The 16,147-nt window shown below is 39.2% G+C and overlaps 1 protein-coding gene across 4 annotated transcripts in view; it reads left to right on the top strand.

Annotated features, from left to right (window-relative positions):
* The window catches only part of LOC126188233 (threonine--tRNA ligase 1, cytoplasmic), a 161,670-nt gene that overhangs the window by 93,520 nt on the left and 52,003 nt on the right, over window positions 1–16,147 (top strand). For all 4 annotated transcript variants that reach the window (XM_049929789.1, XM_049929787.1, XM_049929786.1 and 1 more), the window contains one exon: window positions 6,530–6,673. In XM_049929789.1, coding sequence (XP_049785746.1) covers window positions 6,530–6,673 — 144 coding nt within the window. The remainder of the gene's footprint in view (window positions 1–6,529; window positions 6,674–16,147) is intronic.

Here is a 16,147-nt window from a genome sequence, read left to right as displayed (position 1 = left end):
GAAAATAGTCTTAAGTTGGCCACTAGTGTGTTTATGACTAATTCCATTTCCAACCTTTTTACTATGACTAGCAAGCCGTCACCTTACATCATGTAGCTTCTCTTCATGCTACAATTAGAATATAAAATATTCCATATCTTAGGCATCTGCATAGCTTTCTGTTTCTCATTCTTCTGTGGAACAACATTTAAATAGTTATTTACATGCAATGAGGCCATTTGGGGTTCAAGCAGAAAGCTCTTCTTTAAGCAGCATGTAACAACTGAGAGGTGAGACTAATGAAGAAAGGTGAACAGCTGTTGCATGTTAAATTAGTCTGTGATTTGAGTTGTCTGTCTTTCCATTATCTCTGTGGTGTCAACAGCCCACTCTCTCCTAATTCTAACTTATCAGGTTTTCACCTCTTGTATTTGGCTAGCACTTTGTTCTTAATTTTCCTGTAAGTTTGTCCTGCTTCTACTTAATTCATTTATTTTACTCCTCCCCCCACTCTCTCTCCCCCTCCCCCTTTTACCTCTCCCTCTCTCCCTCCCTCTCCCTCCCTCTCTTTTTTGCGTTGCCTTGTTTTTCGAGATGAAGACACTTGGTATAATTAGCAGAGGAATCACTGTACTTTTATAACTTTTCTTCTACATTGTCCAAGTATCTACTACTATTATTACTACACAGTTAACAAATGTGTTTTTATACCGATTAGTGTTTCGAATTTTCAGATTCCTGATTTCCTGCCTTTTGCACATGAATGATTTGCTAAAAACAGTTTACGCCAATACAGTGAACTCCAGTTCACTTTGCACTGGACCAGATACAAAATCGAAGTGCAAATTATTTTTATAGTATTGTAGTCATGTTAATTTGGAATATTATTTATTTTCAGTAACATTCAATATTAAATGTAGTGACATAAAGGTGTAACAAATCATCAAAGGCCTTTGTAGGATTCTGTGTAACAGGTTTGATAATCAATTCAACAATATTGTTTGTTCTAATTTTTGCATAATGAGTAATTTATTGGCCATGGTTGCATTGAGCCAGAAGGTTATCACATAAGACAGCAGAAAGTAATAGTAAGTGGAATATTCTAGCTCTTTGTTTTTATATCAACACAATGAAAGGTACTTTTAAGTGCAAAATAAATTGATTGCATTATTTGAACATCTTATTAGTAAAATGTTTTCCAACACATGGCAGGGATGGCACAGCAACCACTAATATATATAAAGAAACAACAATCGGTCTTGATTGCAGGGATATGCAGAGGGATACAGCCCAATATAGACACTCTTTGATAGTATTAATGGAACAAAGTGACTTACCGTTGCAATTCTTGCGTGGGGTGGGGAGGTTGTTGTTGTTGTTGTTGTTGTTGTTGTTGTGATCTCCAGCCCAGAGACTGGTTTGATGCAACTCTCCATGCTACTCTATCCTGTGCAAGCTTCTTTATCTCCCAGTACCTAGTGCAACCTACATCCTTCTGAATCTGCGTAGTGCATTCATCTCTTGGTCTCCCTCTATGATTTTTACCCTCCACACTGCGCTCCAATAGAAATTGGTGATCCCTTGATGCCTCAGAATATGCCCTACCAACCGATCCCTTCTTCTAGTCAAGTTGTGCCACAAATTTCTCTCCTCTCCAGTTCTATTCACTACCTCCTCATTAGTTATGTGATCTACCCATCTAATCTTCAGCATTCTTCTGTAGCACCACATTTTGAAAGATTCTATTCTCTTCTTGTCTAGACTATTTATTGTCCATGTTTCACTTCCATACATGGCTACACTCCATACAAATATTTTCAGAAATGACTTCCTGACACTTAAAACTATACTCGAATTTCTCTTCTTCAGAAACACTTTCCTTGCCATTGTCAGTCTACATTTTATATCCTCTCTACTTTGACCATTATCAGTTATTTTGCTCCCCAAATAGCAAAACTCATTCACTACTTTAAGCATCTTATTTCCTAATCTAATACCCTCAGCATCACCTGACTTAATTCGACTACATTCAATTATCCTCATTTTGCTTTTGTTGATGTTCATCTTATATCCTCCTTTCAAGACACTGTCCATTCCGTTCAACTGCACTTCCAGGTCCTTTGCTGTCTCTGATAGAATTACAATGTCATCGGCGAACCTCAAAGTTTTTATTTCTCCTCCATGGATTTTAATTCCTACTCTGAATTTTTCTTTTGTTTCCTTTACTGCTTGCTCCATATACAGATTGAATAACATTGGGGATAGGTTGCAACCCTGTCTCACTCCCTTCCCAACTGCTGCTTCCCTTTTGTGCCCCTGGACTGTTAAAACTGCCATCTGGTTTCTGTAAAAATTGTAAGTAGCCTTTCGCTCCCTGTATTTTACCCCTGCCACCTTCAGAATTTGAAAGAGAGTATTCCAGTCAACATTGTCAAAAGCTTTCTCTAAGTCTACAAATGCTAGAAATGTAGGTTTGCCTTTTCTTAATATATTTTCTAAGATAAGTCGAAGGGTCAGTATGGGCTCATGTGTTCCAACATTTCTACGGAATTCAACTGATCTTCCCCAGGGTCAGCTTCTACCAGTTTTTCCATTCGTCTGTAAAGAATTCGTGTTAATATTTTCCAGCCATGGCTTATTAAACTGATAGTTCGGTAATTTTCACATCTGTCAACACCTGCTTTCTTTGGGATTGGAATTATTGTATTCTTCTTGAAGTCTGAGAGTATTTCGCCTGTCTCATACATCTTGCTCACCAGATGGTAGAGTTTTATTTGGCCTGGCTCTACCAAGGCTGTCAGTAGTTCTAATGGAATGTTGTCTACTCCCGGGGCCTTGTTTCGACTTAGGTCTTTCAGTGCTCTGTCAAACTCTTCACACAGTATCATATCTCCTATTTCATTTTCATCTACATCCTTTTCCATTTCCATAGTATTGTCCCCAAGAACATCGCCCTTGTATAGACCCTCTATATACTCCTTCTACCTTTCTGCTTTCCCTTCTTTGCTTAGAACTGGGTTTCCATCTGAGCTCTTGATATTCATACAAGTGGATCTCTTTTCTCCAAAGGTCTCTTTAATTTTGCTGTAGGCACCTACTTGATCCTCTGCTACCTTCACTATTTCGTCTCTCAAAGCTACTCATTCTTCTTCTACCGTATTTCTTTCCCCCATTCTTGTCAGTCGTTCCCTAATGCTCTCCCTGAAACTCTCTACAATCTCTGGTTCTTTCAGTTTATCCAGGTTCCATCTCCTCAAATTCCCACCTTTTTGCAGTTCCTTCAGAATTTAATCTACAGTTCATAACCAATAGATCGTGGTCAGAGTCCACATCTGCCCCTAGAAATGTCTTACAATTTAAAACCTGGTTCCTGAATCTCTGTCTTACCATTATATTATCTATGTGATACCTTCTAGTATCTCCAGGCTTCTTCCATGTATACAACCTTCTTTCATGATTCTTGAACCAAGTGTTAGCTATGATTAAGTTATCCTCTGAGCAAAATTCTACCCGGCGGCTTCCTCTTTCATTTCTTCCACCCAATCCATATTCACCTACTACGTTTCCTTCTCTCCCTTTTCCTACTATCAAATCCAATCACCCATGACTATTAAATTTTCGCCTCCCTTCAATATCTGAATAATTTCTTTTATCTCATCATACATTTCATCAATCTCTTCGTCATCTGCGGAGCTAGTTGGCATATAAATTTGTACTACTGTGGTAGGTGTGGGATTCGTATCTATCTTGGCCACAATAATGCGTTCACTATGCTGTTTGTTGTAGCTTACCCGCATCCCTATTTTCCTGTTCATTATGAAACCTACTCCTGCATTACAACTATTTGATTTTGTATTTATAACCCTGTATTCACCTGACCAGAAGTCTTGTTCCTCCTGCCACTGAACTTCACTAATTCCCACTATATCTAACTTTAACCTATCCATTTCCCTTTTTAAATTTCTAACCTACCTGCCCGATTAAGGGATCTGACATTCCACGCTCCGATCCGTAGAACGCCAGTTTTCTTTCTCCTGATAACAATGTCCTCCTGAGTAGCCCCACCCGGAGATCCGAATGGGAGACTATTTTACCTCCGGAATATTTTACCCAAAAGGACACCATCATCATTTAACCATACAGTAAAGCTGCATGCCCTCGGAAAAAATTACGGCTGTAGTTTCCCCTTGCTTTTAGCCGTTCGCAGTACCAGCACAGCAAGGCTGTTTAGGTTAGTGTTACAAGGCCAGATCAGTCAGTCATCCAGACTGTTGCCCCTGCAACTACTGAAAAGGCTGCTGCCCCTCTTCAGGAACCACATGTTTGTCTGGCCTCTCAACAGATGTCCCTCTGTTGTGGTTGCACCTACGGTATGGCTATCTGTATTGCTGAGGCACACAAGCCTCCCCACCAATGGCAAGTCCATGGTTCATATTTTATGGGTTCAAAATGAGTCCCATTAGCTGCCAAACAATGTCGATGCTGCTGAACTGTTGTTCAAACTATGGCTGTCAGTGTTGCTGGTGTGATAGCTGCTTAGGGCGCTTCAATGGTTTGTCATAGCTTGTGCTGTGTAGCTGGCTTCTGTTGATAAACTTCATTTTTTCAAGGCCCTCCGTAGGTGGAAATAAAGAGGTGTAAGGTTTGGAGACCATGTTGAGTACTCTTCAACGTATTCATCATCGAGGTAGATTTACATCCAAGTAGGCTCTGACATCTTTGTGGTAGTGAGACAGAGTGCCATCTAGTTGCAGGCGAAATCTTTCATTTATAAACATCTTCTCACGATATAGCGGAGATGCTGAGTTGCAATAGGCACAATAAAAAGGTTCACACAATCTTAGCTTTCGGCCATTAAGGCCTTTATCAGCAGTACACACACACACACACACACACACACACACACACACACACACACACACGCAAGCGCAACTTGCACATACATCTCCAGTCTCAGGGAACTGAAACTAGTGCGTGTGTGTATGTGTGTCTACTACTAACAAAGGTCTTAATGGCCGAAAGCTATGACTGTGTGAATCTTTTTATTGTGCCTATCGCAGCTCAGCATCTCCGCTATATGGTGAGTAGCAACTATCCTTCTCTCGTATTGTTACATTCCATCCTGGATTTTCCATTGTTTGATTTTTAAACATCTCTTGGATGTAGATGAAATAGATGTTTGCAGCATATTAAGATGCATGTCATCAGTTATGGTATCTTCAAAGAAGAATGGGCCAATCAAACTGTGCAATGACAGACCACACCACACCTGTTTGTCCACGCGATGGTGAGGATTTTCAGAAGCCCAATACATCCATTTGTGGCATTTTACAGTACCGTTCAGTTTGAATTGTGCCCTCAAATTGTTCATCCTCACGAGGCATGCCTTCAAACCACTCCAAGTACTCCATCCTTCAATCTGAGTTGTCCTTGTTCTTAGCGTGAAGCGATCTTAGAATGTATACTTCCCATTTTCAACCTTCAGGATTTGTGGTACACTTGATTGGCTTACCCCACTATCACTTGCACCCTGCTTCCAGATTTTTGAGATGGCCTAGTAAAATGTTGCAACTTAGCAGCTCTGGGAGCTGGACTTGATAGTTTTGGTCAGCCAGACCTCTGCTTATGCGCATCCTGAACAGTACCATCAGCTTCAAATTTATCCCAAATACATTAAATTGTTGTTCATGTTGGTGGCCAAATGCCGTACACATTATGCCATTTCTGTTGCATTTACATCATGTTTTCATACTTCCAGTACCACTTCAACATGTTGCTCAAATGACAGTCTTGCTTCATTCATTGCTGCACTGTCATATGCTGTAAAATGCATGCCAAGGTCTGTTGAGAACACAATGGCCAGCGCTACTGCACAAAATTGTAACAATACATCATGTCTACATTTTTCTGGATCCATCTGTATTTATTATTTATTTGCCAGTGACCTGTTTCGCCTGATTCAGGCATCTTCATAGTGCCAGAATATTAAATTGTGTTAGGTACATGGGATATCGAGCATACAGAATATCCCAGCAAATGATTGCACTCATCAATTACTTGGAGACATTGTGCAGTGTTCTTACAGAGACATGCTCATATTCAGGCTATGCACATGATCACTGTGTATGTAGCCTCCAACATATTTGCATGTTGACAGACCTACATGTACCTGGTACTCTTTTTGATACATTGGACTGCATTGTGTGCCTTAGAGAGAACACCTCACAATGTTTCGAAATATTTGACAAGATCAGTTATGTGCTGGGTTGTACTGTATGCTCAGTATCCCTTGTACCTAATACCATCTAATATTCAGACACTCTGAAGATGACTGAATCAGGCAATAAATAAATAATAAATACCTCCCTGCAACCAAGACTGACTGTATTTTGGTCATATTAGTACATTGTTTATATTACAGGCCTTCTGTGCATTTGTGCATATATCTGAAATTGTGTGTGTGTGTGTGTGTGTGTGTGTGTGTGTGTGTGTGTGTGTGTGTGTGTGTGTATGAGAACTTCTTGTATATTTCTTTTTGCTTTCCTTACAGTATAATCCATTCAAAGTAAGAATTCTAAAAGAGAAGGTCCAGACACCAACTACTACAGTATATCGCTGTGGGCCTCTCATTGATCTATGTCGTGGACCACATGTGAGGCATACTGGCAAAGTGAAAGCTTTCAAGGTCACTAAGGTGAGCACTGTTGAACTATATTATTTTAATATCTCCATCATAATCTCTCACTTTGGTGCCATTCTCTTTGTTTTAATTCTATAACGACACCAAAGCATTTGAAATGAGACTCTTATTCGTAATTAATGATGAAAGTTGTAGCATTTGAAATTAACAATAAACAGCAGTGTGTGAATGTGTAAACTCTCCTAATAGCCCAGTCAATGAAGACCAAAACAGGTAGAGTAGAAGAAAAGATCATGTAGTTGCAAATTTTTGCATAGTGCTAGAAGGGAGTGTCCTGAAGATCATATTATAAATCCTTACTGGTGGGGTGTGATTGTTGGGGGTAGGGGAGAGGGGGAGGCATTTAAAGGACTTTTTTTTTTAAAGTTTTTCTCGAATAACTCAAAAACTTTGGTTTCTAGACTGTTTATCAGTAGAAAATTAAACTACATTAAATTTCCCACAAAAACAGTTTCTGTGTTCAAGGGAATGGAAAAATCTCAGATAAATAAAAATGTTGTTTTAATGGTATAAAATTAATGTTTATCTTTAAATAAAGTGGATTAACAACAAATAGTAAATGTGTGTACCATGTCTAAGTGCAGTAGAGCCATATTAAGAGATAAATTGTGTTCCAGGTATATAACAAGGTGAAGGGGGCCATCTGTGGGGTAGAAGTGTGAGGGAAGCTAAGTTACCAGACTGTGTCATGCCCTTCTCTCTTTGGTAGGTCAGCAAATTGAAGGAGGAGCAGGTGATACCCCACTGAGTCATAAGAAGCAACTACGGGGTGTCTCACAAAGTTACGCTGACCCTGCAGAGAGCGCCTTACGAATCACCAGCAACTCAGTGCACTGACATGCCTGGGGATGTTTACTTTCCACAAAATGTGTTAACACTACATGGAGGAGAAATGTGAGTTACTAATAACACAAATACAAGAAATGCTATGGACAGAATCTATATAAATGTCTACACACTGCTATAGGGGAAGTTGATTCTTAGTCAGCCTATATGGCAGCTGTAGTGTTCTTTCAGGAAAAGTACACTTCCTCCATTGTGAGCTTTCAATTTACACACAGACTACAGCTCCCCAGTATTTCATGTCCAGGTCTGTTATGTGAATGGATAAAACAACATTACTGAGTTCGTGTTCATACAGTGAAGTGAGTTCTCATTTGCAGGTGTTAAGTGAACTCTTAGGTAGAAAAGCTTAACCACTGAGCTGTCAACTGTCTACCACACTGAAGAGCCTACCCAAGTGTAACTTGCTGTCAATATGTTCTCGACAATGTCCATCTCATTGTCACCACAACTTCTGTCTGGTATACTTTTCACAACATGAGGAGTGTCCAGTTCATCACCCCAGTCTCAGTTCTCCCAACATCTGAAGAGGCCCAGACACTTAAATTGCTTCCTGATACAACAGAAGAAGATCACCTAGGTATTACAGAACTTCAGATATTTCAACATAAGTCAAGCAATGCATCACAGCAGATTACTGTCCTAGAGCTGAAAATGATCAGTCCCATTCCATCAGACATAGACAAACCTATCTTGACTGCACGTGGTGCAACCAGCTCTAAAAGTGCCAGCAATTCTCTGACGAAAAAGATTTATGCAGCCTACCAGTAACACAGTTAATTGCAAACGAAATGGTCATTCATTAATACACCGCAGAGTGACTAAAACATAATTGCATGGCTTTGCAATATGCTGTTAACGATAGAAAGCAGCAAGGTGTCACATATATCAATCCAATCCCTTTCCCACCAGCACATCATAGATCACTGGCATAATCACATTTACAAATTAAACATTCTAAGCCATCATTTAGAGGAATGTATTTTACATAAAAACTCACTTAACATGTGCAGAAAGTACTCGGTTAATAAACTGAAAATAGGTACACTACCTAAACATGCGCTAAGTGAAGTTATTTTGTCTCTTTGCAGAAGAGAACTGGACTGGAAATTCTGGGAAGGTATAATCTGTCAGTAAACTGAAAACAGAGCAGTGCTCATGGTGGAGCAAGTTGCCTTTCCCAGAAGAATACTGCAGCTGCCACATAGGATGACTAAGGATCAATCTCCCCTGTAGCAATGTAGAACAATGTGCAGAGATTTAAGCATGTTCTGTCCATAAGAGTATTGTGTGTTAGTATTATTAGTAACTCATATTTGCATTCCATATAGTGTTAACACATTGTGTGGGAAAAAACATCCCCTGAACATGTCTGCACACTGTGTTGCCAGTGCTTCATGGGGCACTGTGGGGGTTGGTACAACTTCGTGAAACACCTTGTAGTTGCTCCTTGAGATGAAGTGGGGTAGGTAGAGCGGGGAATCACCTACTCCATCTTCAATATGCAAACCTACCAAGGAGGGAAGTGCATGAACTCCATCCAACCACCTATATTCTCATGTGCTTCTAACCTCCTCCTCCTCCTCCTCCTCCTCCTCCTCCTCCCCCCCCCCCTTCCAATCCTGTTACATATGAGGAGCACTATTTATCCTTAATATGGCTCTACTGCACTTAGACATAGTACACACATGTAATATTTGTCGTTAACCCACTGCATTTAAAGATAAACATCAATTTTATACCATTATAGCAGTATTTTTAATGATCTATGATGTTTTTACGTCCCTCACAATGCGGAAACTATTTGTTCTTGAGAAAAAATGAACAGGGCCTTTTTTGTAGGAAATTTAATGTAGTTTGATTTTCTACTGGGAAACACTTTCATTAGCAGCTATAGTTTTCGAGTTATTTGAGGAAGACCTAAAAAAGTTACCTTAAAACGTCCCTCCTCCACACCACTCCACCGGTCAGGATTTTTACTACTTTGTTCATTAACCATTATGCAAAAGTTTGCAACTACACGAATTTTTGCCCTAATCTTCCTTTGTTGACTGGACTATAACATAGTACATCTACATCTACACCTACTCTGCACAATTATTCTAAAATTCACAGTTAAGTGCCTGACAGGGGGTTCATCGAACTACCTTCAAGCTATTTCTCTACAGTCCCACGCTCAAAAAATGCGCAGGAAAAATGGACACTCCAGTCTCTCTGTGTGAGCCCCAGTTTCTCTTATTTTATTATGATCATCATTCCGCCCAATGTTGGTGGGTGCTAACAAAATATTTTCACACTCTGAGGAGAAAGTTGGTGATCAAAATTTCATGTGCAGATCCTGCCACAATGAAAAATGCCTTTGTTTTAATGATTGTGACCCCAATTCGTGTATCATATCTGTGGAACTCTCTCCCCTATTTTGTGATAGCACAAAACAAACTTAGGTTAGGTTAGGTTAGCTTCTTTGAACGTTTTCGATGTCCTCCATTGATCCTATCTGATGCAGATTGCACACCACCTCCAGAAGAGGGTGGACAAGCATGGTGTACCGCTATTGCATTTTCTAAGTGTTGTGCCAATAAATAAGTATTTATTTTCTTTTAGCCACAACATTGCCTATGTGTTCATTCCAGTTGATGGTATTTGTAATTATAGAGTCTAGTATTTAGTTGAATTTACAGCCTTTAGATTTGTGTGATTTATCATGTAACGTAAATTTAGCAGATTCCTTTTAGTACTCATGTGTATGACTTCATACCCTTCATTATTTAGAGTCAGCTACCACTTTTTGCACCATACGGGTATCTTGTTTAAATTGTTTTGCAATTTGTTTTGATCATCTGAGATTTATAGACAGTAAATGGCAGCATTATCCACAAACAATCTTAAGAAGGCTACTTAGGTTGTCTCCTAAATCGCTTATGGAGATCAGGAACAGCAGAGTGCCTATAACACTTCCTTGGAGAATGCCGGATATTACTTCTATTTTACTCAGTGACTTTCCTTCATATACTATGAACTGTGACCTCTCTAACAGGAAGTCATGAATCCAGTTGCCCAAATGAAGCAATACTCCATAAACAAACAATTTGATTGGAAGTCTCTTGTGAGGAACAGTGTCAAAATCCTCCTGGAAATCAAAAAAATATGGAATCAATTCGACATCTCCTGTCTGCAGCACTCATTACTTTGTGAGAATAAAGAGTTAGTTGTGTTTCACAAGAATGATTTTTCTGAATCCATATTGGCTGTTTGTTTATATATCATTTTCTTCGAGATAATTCATAATGTTCAAACACAGTATATATTCCAAAATCTTACTGCAAATTGACTTTAGAGATATGAGTTTGTAATGCAGCATATTACTGTCCTAAACTTGAAAATAATCAGTCCCATTTCCTTTCTTGAGTATTGGTGTTACTTGTGCAACTTTCCAGTCTTAAGGTACCGATCTTTCGACGAGCAAGTGGTTGTATATGATTGCTAAATATGGAGCTATTGTATCAGCATACTTTGTAAGGAACCGGACTGATATACAATATAGACTGAAGGCTTTGCCTTTATTAAGTGATTTATGCTGCTTTCCTGGTGTTGTTGGGTTTGTCACCAGTTTGTAAAATTATACTGAAATAACATTTCCTTTGTACACTTGGCCACGATCTCAGACGGGACATTGTTCCTGAGCCTTGCTGAACTAATGTAAAACTAAAGATAGCGCCAATATATATATATATATATATATAGGCTGAAAAAAATGATGAATAGATCAGAAGTCTTCATCACTGTCCTTATGTGCCCATTTACACATTCCCTTTTAATGAACAACATGAGTGCGCTGAGCTGCTCAGAATGCCTAAAATCGTTATCCCGACACTGCAGCTGTGTTTTCCTCTGAGCCAAAGGCAAATCTATATCTGCACATGAAAGCGCATCCAGTTATATATGAACGCTGCCAATAGAAGCCTGAACCGTTCGCTCATGGGTATGCTTTCAGGTGGGGAAGACATCTGCAGCTGTGTACTTCACAGCTCCTGCATTGCACTGACAATGTGATATCAAGAAGAATAGGGCAACTCAGTGCAAAGAACACAATAGTTTGTTGACATCAGAAATCAAGATTTTCACAACAGCAACAAACATAATACAAAATTAAATCAAATGTGCTGTATGTTAAAAGAATGTAGGCTGCAGAAAAGAGTGAAAGAAAATAAAAACTCTCTGTTCACAGTACTGCCAAAAACAAGTGTCATTGAGACCTCAAGAAGAAGGGGTGCTGACAGTGAGGATGTTTACATACCAACAGTAAAGTTCTTTTGACAGGTTTCAATTCACCAGCGGCATTGAATCTTACAGTAGCCGATAACTTCTCAAGATAAGTAATCACTTTTCTCATCGAAAAGTCCTGCCACATTAATTTCTGTTGCACTAGGTCTAGTGGGAATCAGTAATTAACCTCACGCAGCATCAGTGAGTTTCAAAAAGAGTAATTGTCCGTCAGAAGTAGTTCTTTCCAAAGAACTGTCAAGCTTCCTCTCTCCACTCATCTTCTCATCCATTTTTTCATCCATAATGACTTTTTTCTTCTTTTCATGTTACTCACTGCCACAGTATATAATGTAGCAGAGAAAACAATTGCTGATTTGCTTTTAGCACTGGACGCCATGACCATACCATAGAGTCGACTGACATGCACTTTGTGGCCCATCTAACCACGTGCGACTTTTCCCTTTTGCTTTAGCAAACGCTTTGTTTTGCACTTTGAGGAATGTGTAAATGGACTGTAAGAAGTGTGTATATACACCACCACCAGTGGTGGTCAGTACTTTTGAAGGCAGTCAGGAGAGGAGTCACTAAGATTTTTCCAGCAGACTGGTTCAACTACAGTGATATTTGTATGTGAGAAGCATCTGATTATATTTGTCAGCTCTTAAAAATACAGTAAAATGCCTTTTTTAATGAATCTCTAGGGACCTGAATATTTTTCCTTAAGCAGGGGTTTTCCTCAAATGGGGATTTTCCCAGACTACATGGAAAGATTGATCCAGAATCAAAATTCAAGCCTGTTTAGGTGATATGCATCCTTTTGATTTAGAAAATATAAAAAGAGACTTATTTGCTTTGTCCTCCCAGCGTATGGTCATGAAAGAGGTTGTTGGTATAGCTGGTTAATTTAAGTTAGAAGTAATTCATCTACATTAAAAGAGGAAAAGAAATACCTGACAGTAACAATGCCTTGCATAGCAGCAGCAAAACTTTGTGAAACGGCTTCCTTTGCACCACTACAGCCACACTACCACCGCCAGTGTTCCTTCACAATAGTTTCACACATTTCACTTGCATCAGTCGCAGATATGGAACTCATCACAATAACTCCATCCTTCTTCTGGAATGCTTTTGTCTTCAGCAGCAACTGATGTATCACAGCCAGCCTATGTGTAACAGTTTAACACAATCTGCTGTTTTCCACTATTCCAGGCAGCAGCAAACATATGCATAGCCTGTAGAATGCCGAGTCTTATCACTCCCTTCCTCTCAAGGAATGAAATAGAGTTCTGTACGACAGCTACTTTTTATTTGGTTGTAATCCTCTGCTTACAAGAAAATATGTATAGCATTGCCTACCAGTTGTTTAAATTGACATAGATTGACACTATTTTGACTACTTATGATGTGAACAACTTTTGAGATAACAAATACCTTAAAATAATTTTTGGATTCCGTAGAAATGTCGGAACACGTGAGGCAATAATGACCCTACGGCTTATCTTAGAAGCTAAATTAAGAAAAGGCAAACCTACATTTCTAGCATTTGTAGACTTAAAGAAAGCTTTTGACAAATTCTGAAGGTGGCAGGGGTAAAATACAGGGAGAGAAAGGCTATTTACAATTTTACAGAAACCAAATGGCAGTTATAAGAGTCGAGGGACACGAAAGCGAAGCAGTGGTTGAGAAGGGAGAGAGACAGGTTTGTAGCCTTTCCCCAATGTTATTCAATCTGAATATTGAGCAAACAGTGAAGGAAACAAAAGAAAAATTCGGAGTTGGAATTAAAATCCATGGAGGAGAAATAAAAACTTTGAGGTTCGCCAATGACATTGTAATTCTGTCAGAGACAGCATAGGACCTGGAAGAGCAGCTGAACGGAATGGACATAGTCTTGAAAGGAGGATATAATATAAACATCAACAAAAGCAAAACGAGGATAATGGAATGTAGTCAAGTTAACTCGGGTGATGCTGAGGGAATTAGATTAGGAAATGAGACACTTAAAGGAGTAAAGGAGTTTTGGTATTTGGGGAGCAAAATAACTGATGATGGTCAAAGTAGGGAGGATATAAAATGCAGACTGGAAATGGCAAGGAAAGTGTTTCTGAAGAAGAGAAATTTGTTAACATCGAGTATAGATTTAAGTGTCAGGAAGTCATTTCTGAAAGTATTTGTATGGAGTGTAGCCATGTATGGAAGTGAAACATGACGATAAATAGTTTGGACAAGAAAAGAATAGAATCTTTCAAAATGTGGTGCTACAGAAGAATGCTTAAGATTAGATGGGTAATCACATAACTAATGAGGAGGTAGTGAATAGAATTGGGGAGAAGTGGAGTTTGTGGCACAACTTGAATAGAAGGAGGGATCGGTTGGTAGGGCATGCGCGAAGGCATTAAGGGATCACCAATTTAGTATTGGAGGGCAGCGTGGAGGGTAAAAATCGTAGAGGGAGACCAAGAGATGAATACACTAAGCAGATTCAGAAGGATGTAGGCTGCAGTACGTACTGAGAGATGAAGCAGCCTGCACAGGATAGAGTAGCATGGAGAGCTGCATCAAACCAGTCTCAGGACTGAAGACCACAACAACAATAACAACAAAATGATTTTATTTATTTAAGTTTACGTTTTAAAAAACACTATTTTTATACTTTTAGTAGCTTTTATTCTTATTGCAAATTTGTGCAAAGTGTACAGACAACAACAGAATGTCCCGAGCACACAAGTTTTGTGCACTTATAACATGTAATTGACTTTTTTGATCTTTCTTCTCTATACAATATGCACATCATCATCTTTTCTTCGCTGCTGGTGTCGCTGCCCTTTCTGGATGTGGTGCTACTAATGAATTCATTGACATCTCTATCTGTGCTAGGTGATTCCCAAATTGATAACGAATGTCCAATCTCCTCTCTCTCTCTCTCTCTCTCTCTCTCTCTCTCTCTGTTTTTTAGCCAGAATCATCCAAATTATGTATGCATTCATTATACTTACATGGATCATGGTGACACTGTTGGTTGGTCGTGAAAAGATATAAAGACGGTAACAACTTTAGTTGTCTCAGGAACATAAGAAGCTATTGTTACATCTGGGTGAACACCGAATAATGTAAAATATACTTCACATCCTTTATGTGTAATAAAATCGGCAGGCATTTCACCTTTGTTTTTACCGACTAGTGTCTGATCGTTTGACAACAAATAATGAGCTAAATCAAGAGATGTAAAAAAATTATCACAGGTGATATTACGTCCAGACTTTTCCATTTCAATCACCAGGGTTTTCACAAAATTCTTTCCTAATCGCACGGCTCTGGTTTCTTCCTCCTTCCCCAAACATGCTTTCATCCTCAAGCAGTGGCTTTCTGCACTGTCACAAATTGCCCAGGAATTTATTCTGTATCTCCCAGATTTTAATGGGATGTATTGTCAACGTGGGTAGCAACCTCGAAATGTGACCAACTGTTCATCCACAGTCACGCACTATCCTGGAATGTAGGCATTCCTAAGGATAATTTCCCACGTCTCAAAAACTTGTCTGATTGGTTCCAATTTGTCACTTGATGCCTATGTTCATGTCTGGCTTCTGCATTGTCAAAGCGCAACACCCTCAGGGTAGCAAGGAAGTGTTGAGAGACATAATGTCATTGAACAGTGGTCAGCCATTCTCGACACTCCAAAGCTGACAGATATCTTCATTTCTTGACTTGTCAATGCCAGTCAGGGCCAGAATACCAAGAAACTTTTTCATTTCCTACATATCTGTATCCAACCCGTCCTCGTAAACGATTCCACCTTCCTTGGTGGTCCACATACTTTGTCAGTGAGGGCTACATGAAAGAACAACATAAAACAATATTCTTCATTATCAAAGCTCCTAATCGAATAATTATGTAGGTCCCTGTTTTACTTTCAGTACATCCTTTTTGCTCTGCCTACCAGAAATTCCAGCTTACGGAGCTGTCGCCAATAGTTCAATCCTATTATAAGAGAACAGTAATTCACACTCAGCAGAAATTGTACTAAATTGTTCTTATCCATCTTCATAAAGGGATTCTCCATGATCGTTGTATTGATGCAGTTTTGGTTTTTCAGCAATGTGTACCTCATTATTGTCATCATCATTGGAAGATTCACATTCACTAGGCAAGTTTTCAGAATCAGAAGACTGCTCCCACAATTTCCTAATCTCCTCATCTGATAGTCCTCTTCTCCATAACATTTTCAGTTTGTAGACCAGACAACTGTTGTGAAGTAATACACGAAAATACATGTGCATATCACAAGGAGGACTGTTGTACTCTGAAAGGTTAACAGCATGAGTCAACAGTGGCAAATGACATAACAGATACTGCGCA

The sequence above is a fragment of the Schistocerca cancellata genome, chromosome 5, assembly GCF_023864275.1.
Source record: "Schistocerca cancellata isolate TAMUIC-IGC-003103 chromosome 5, iqSchCanc2.1, whole genome shotgun sequence".
NCBI classification, from domain to species: domain Eukaryota; kingdom Metazoa; phylum Arthropoda; class Insecta; order Orthoptera; family Acrididae; genus Schistocerca; species Schistocerca cancellata.
The sequence above is the reverse complement of the archived record's forward strand: the minus strand, read 5'-3'. Positions and strand labels throughout refer to the sequence as shown.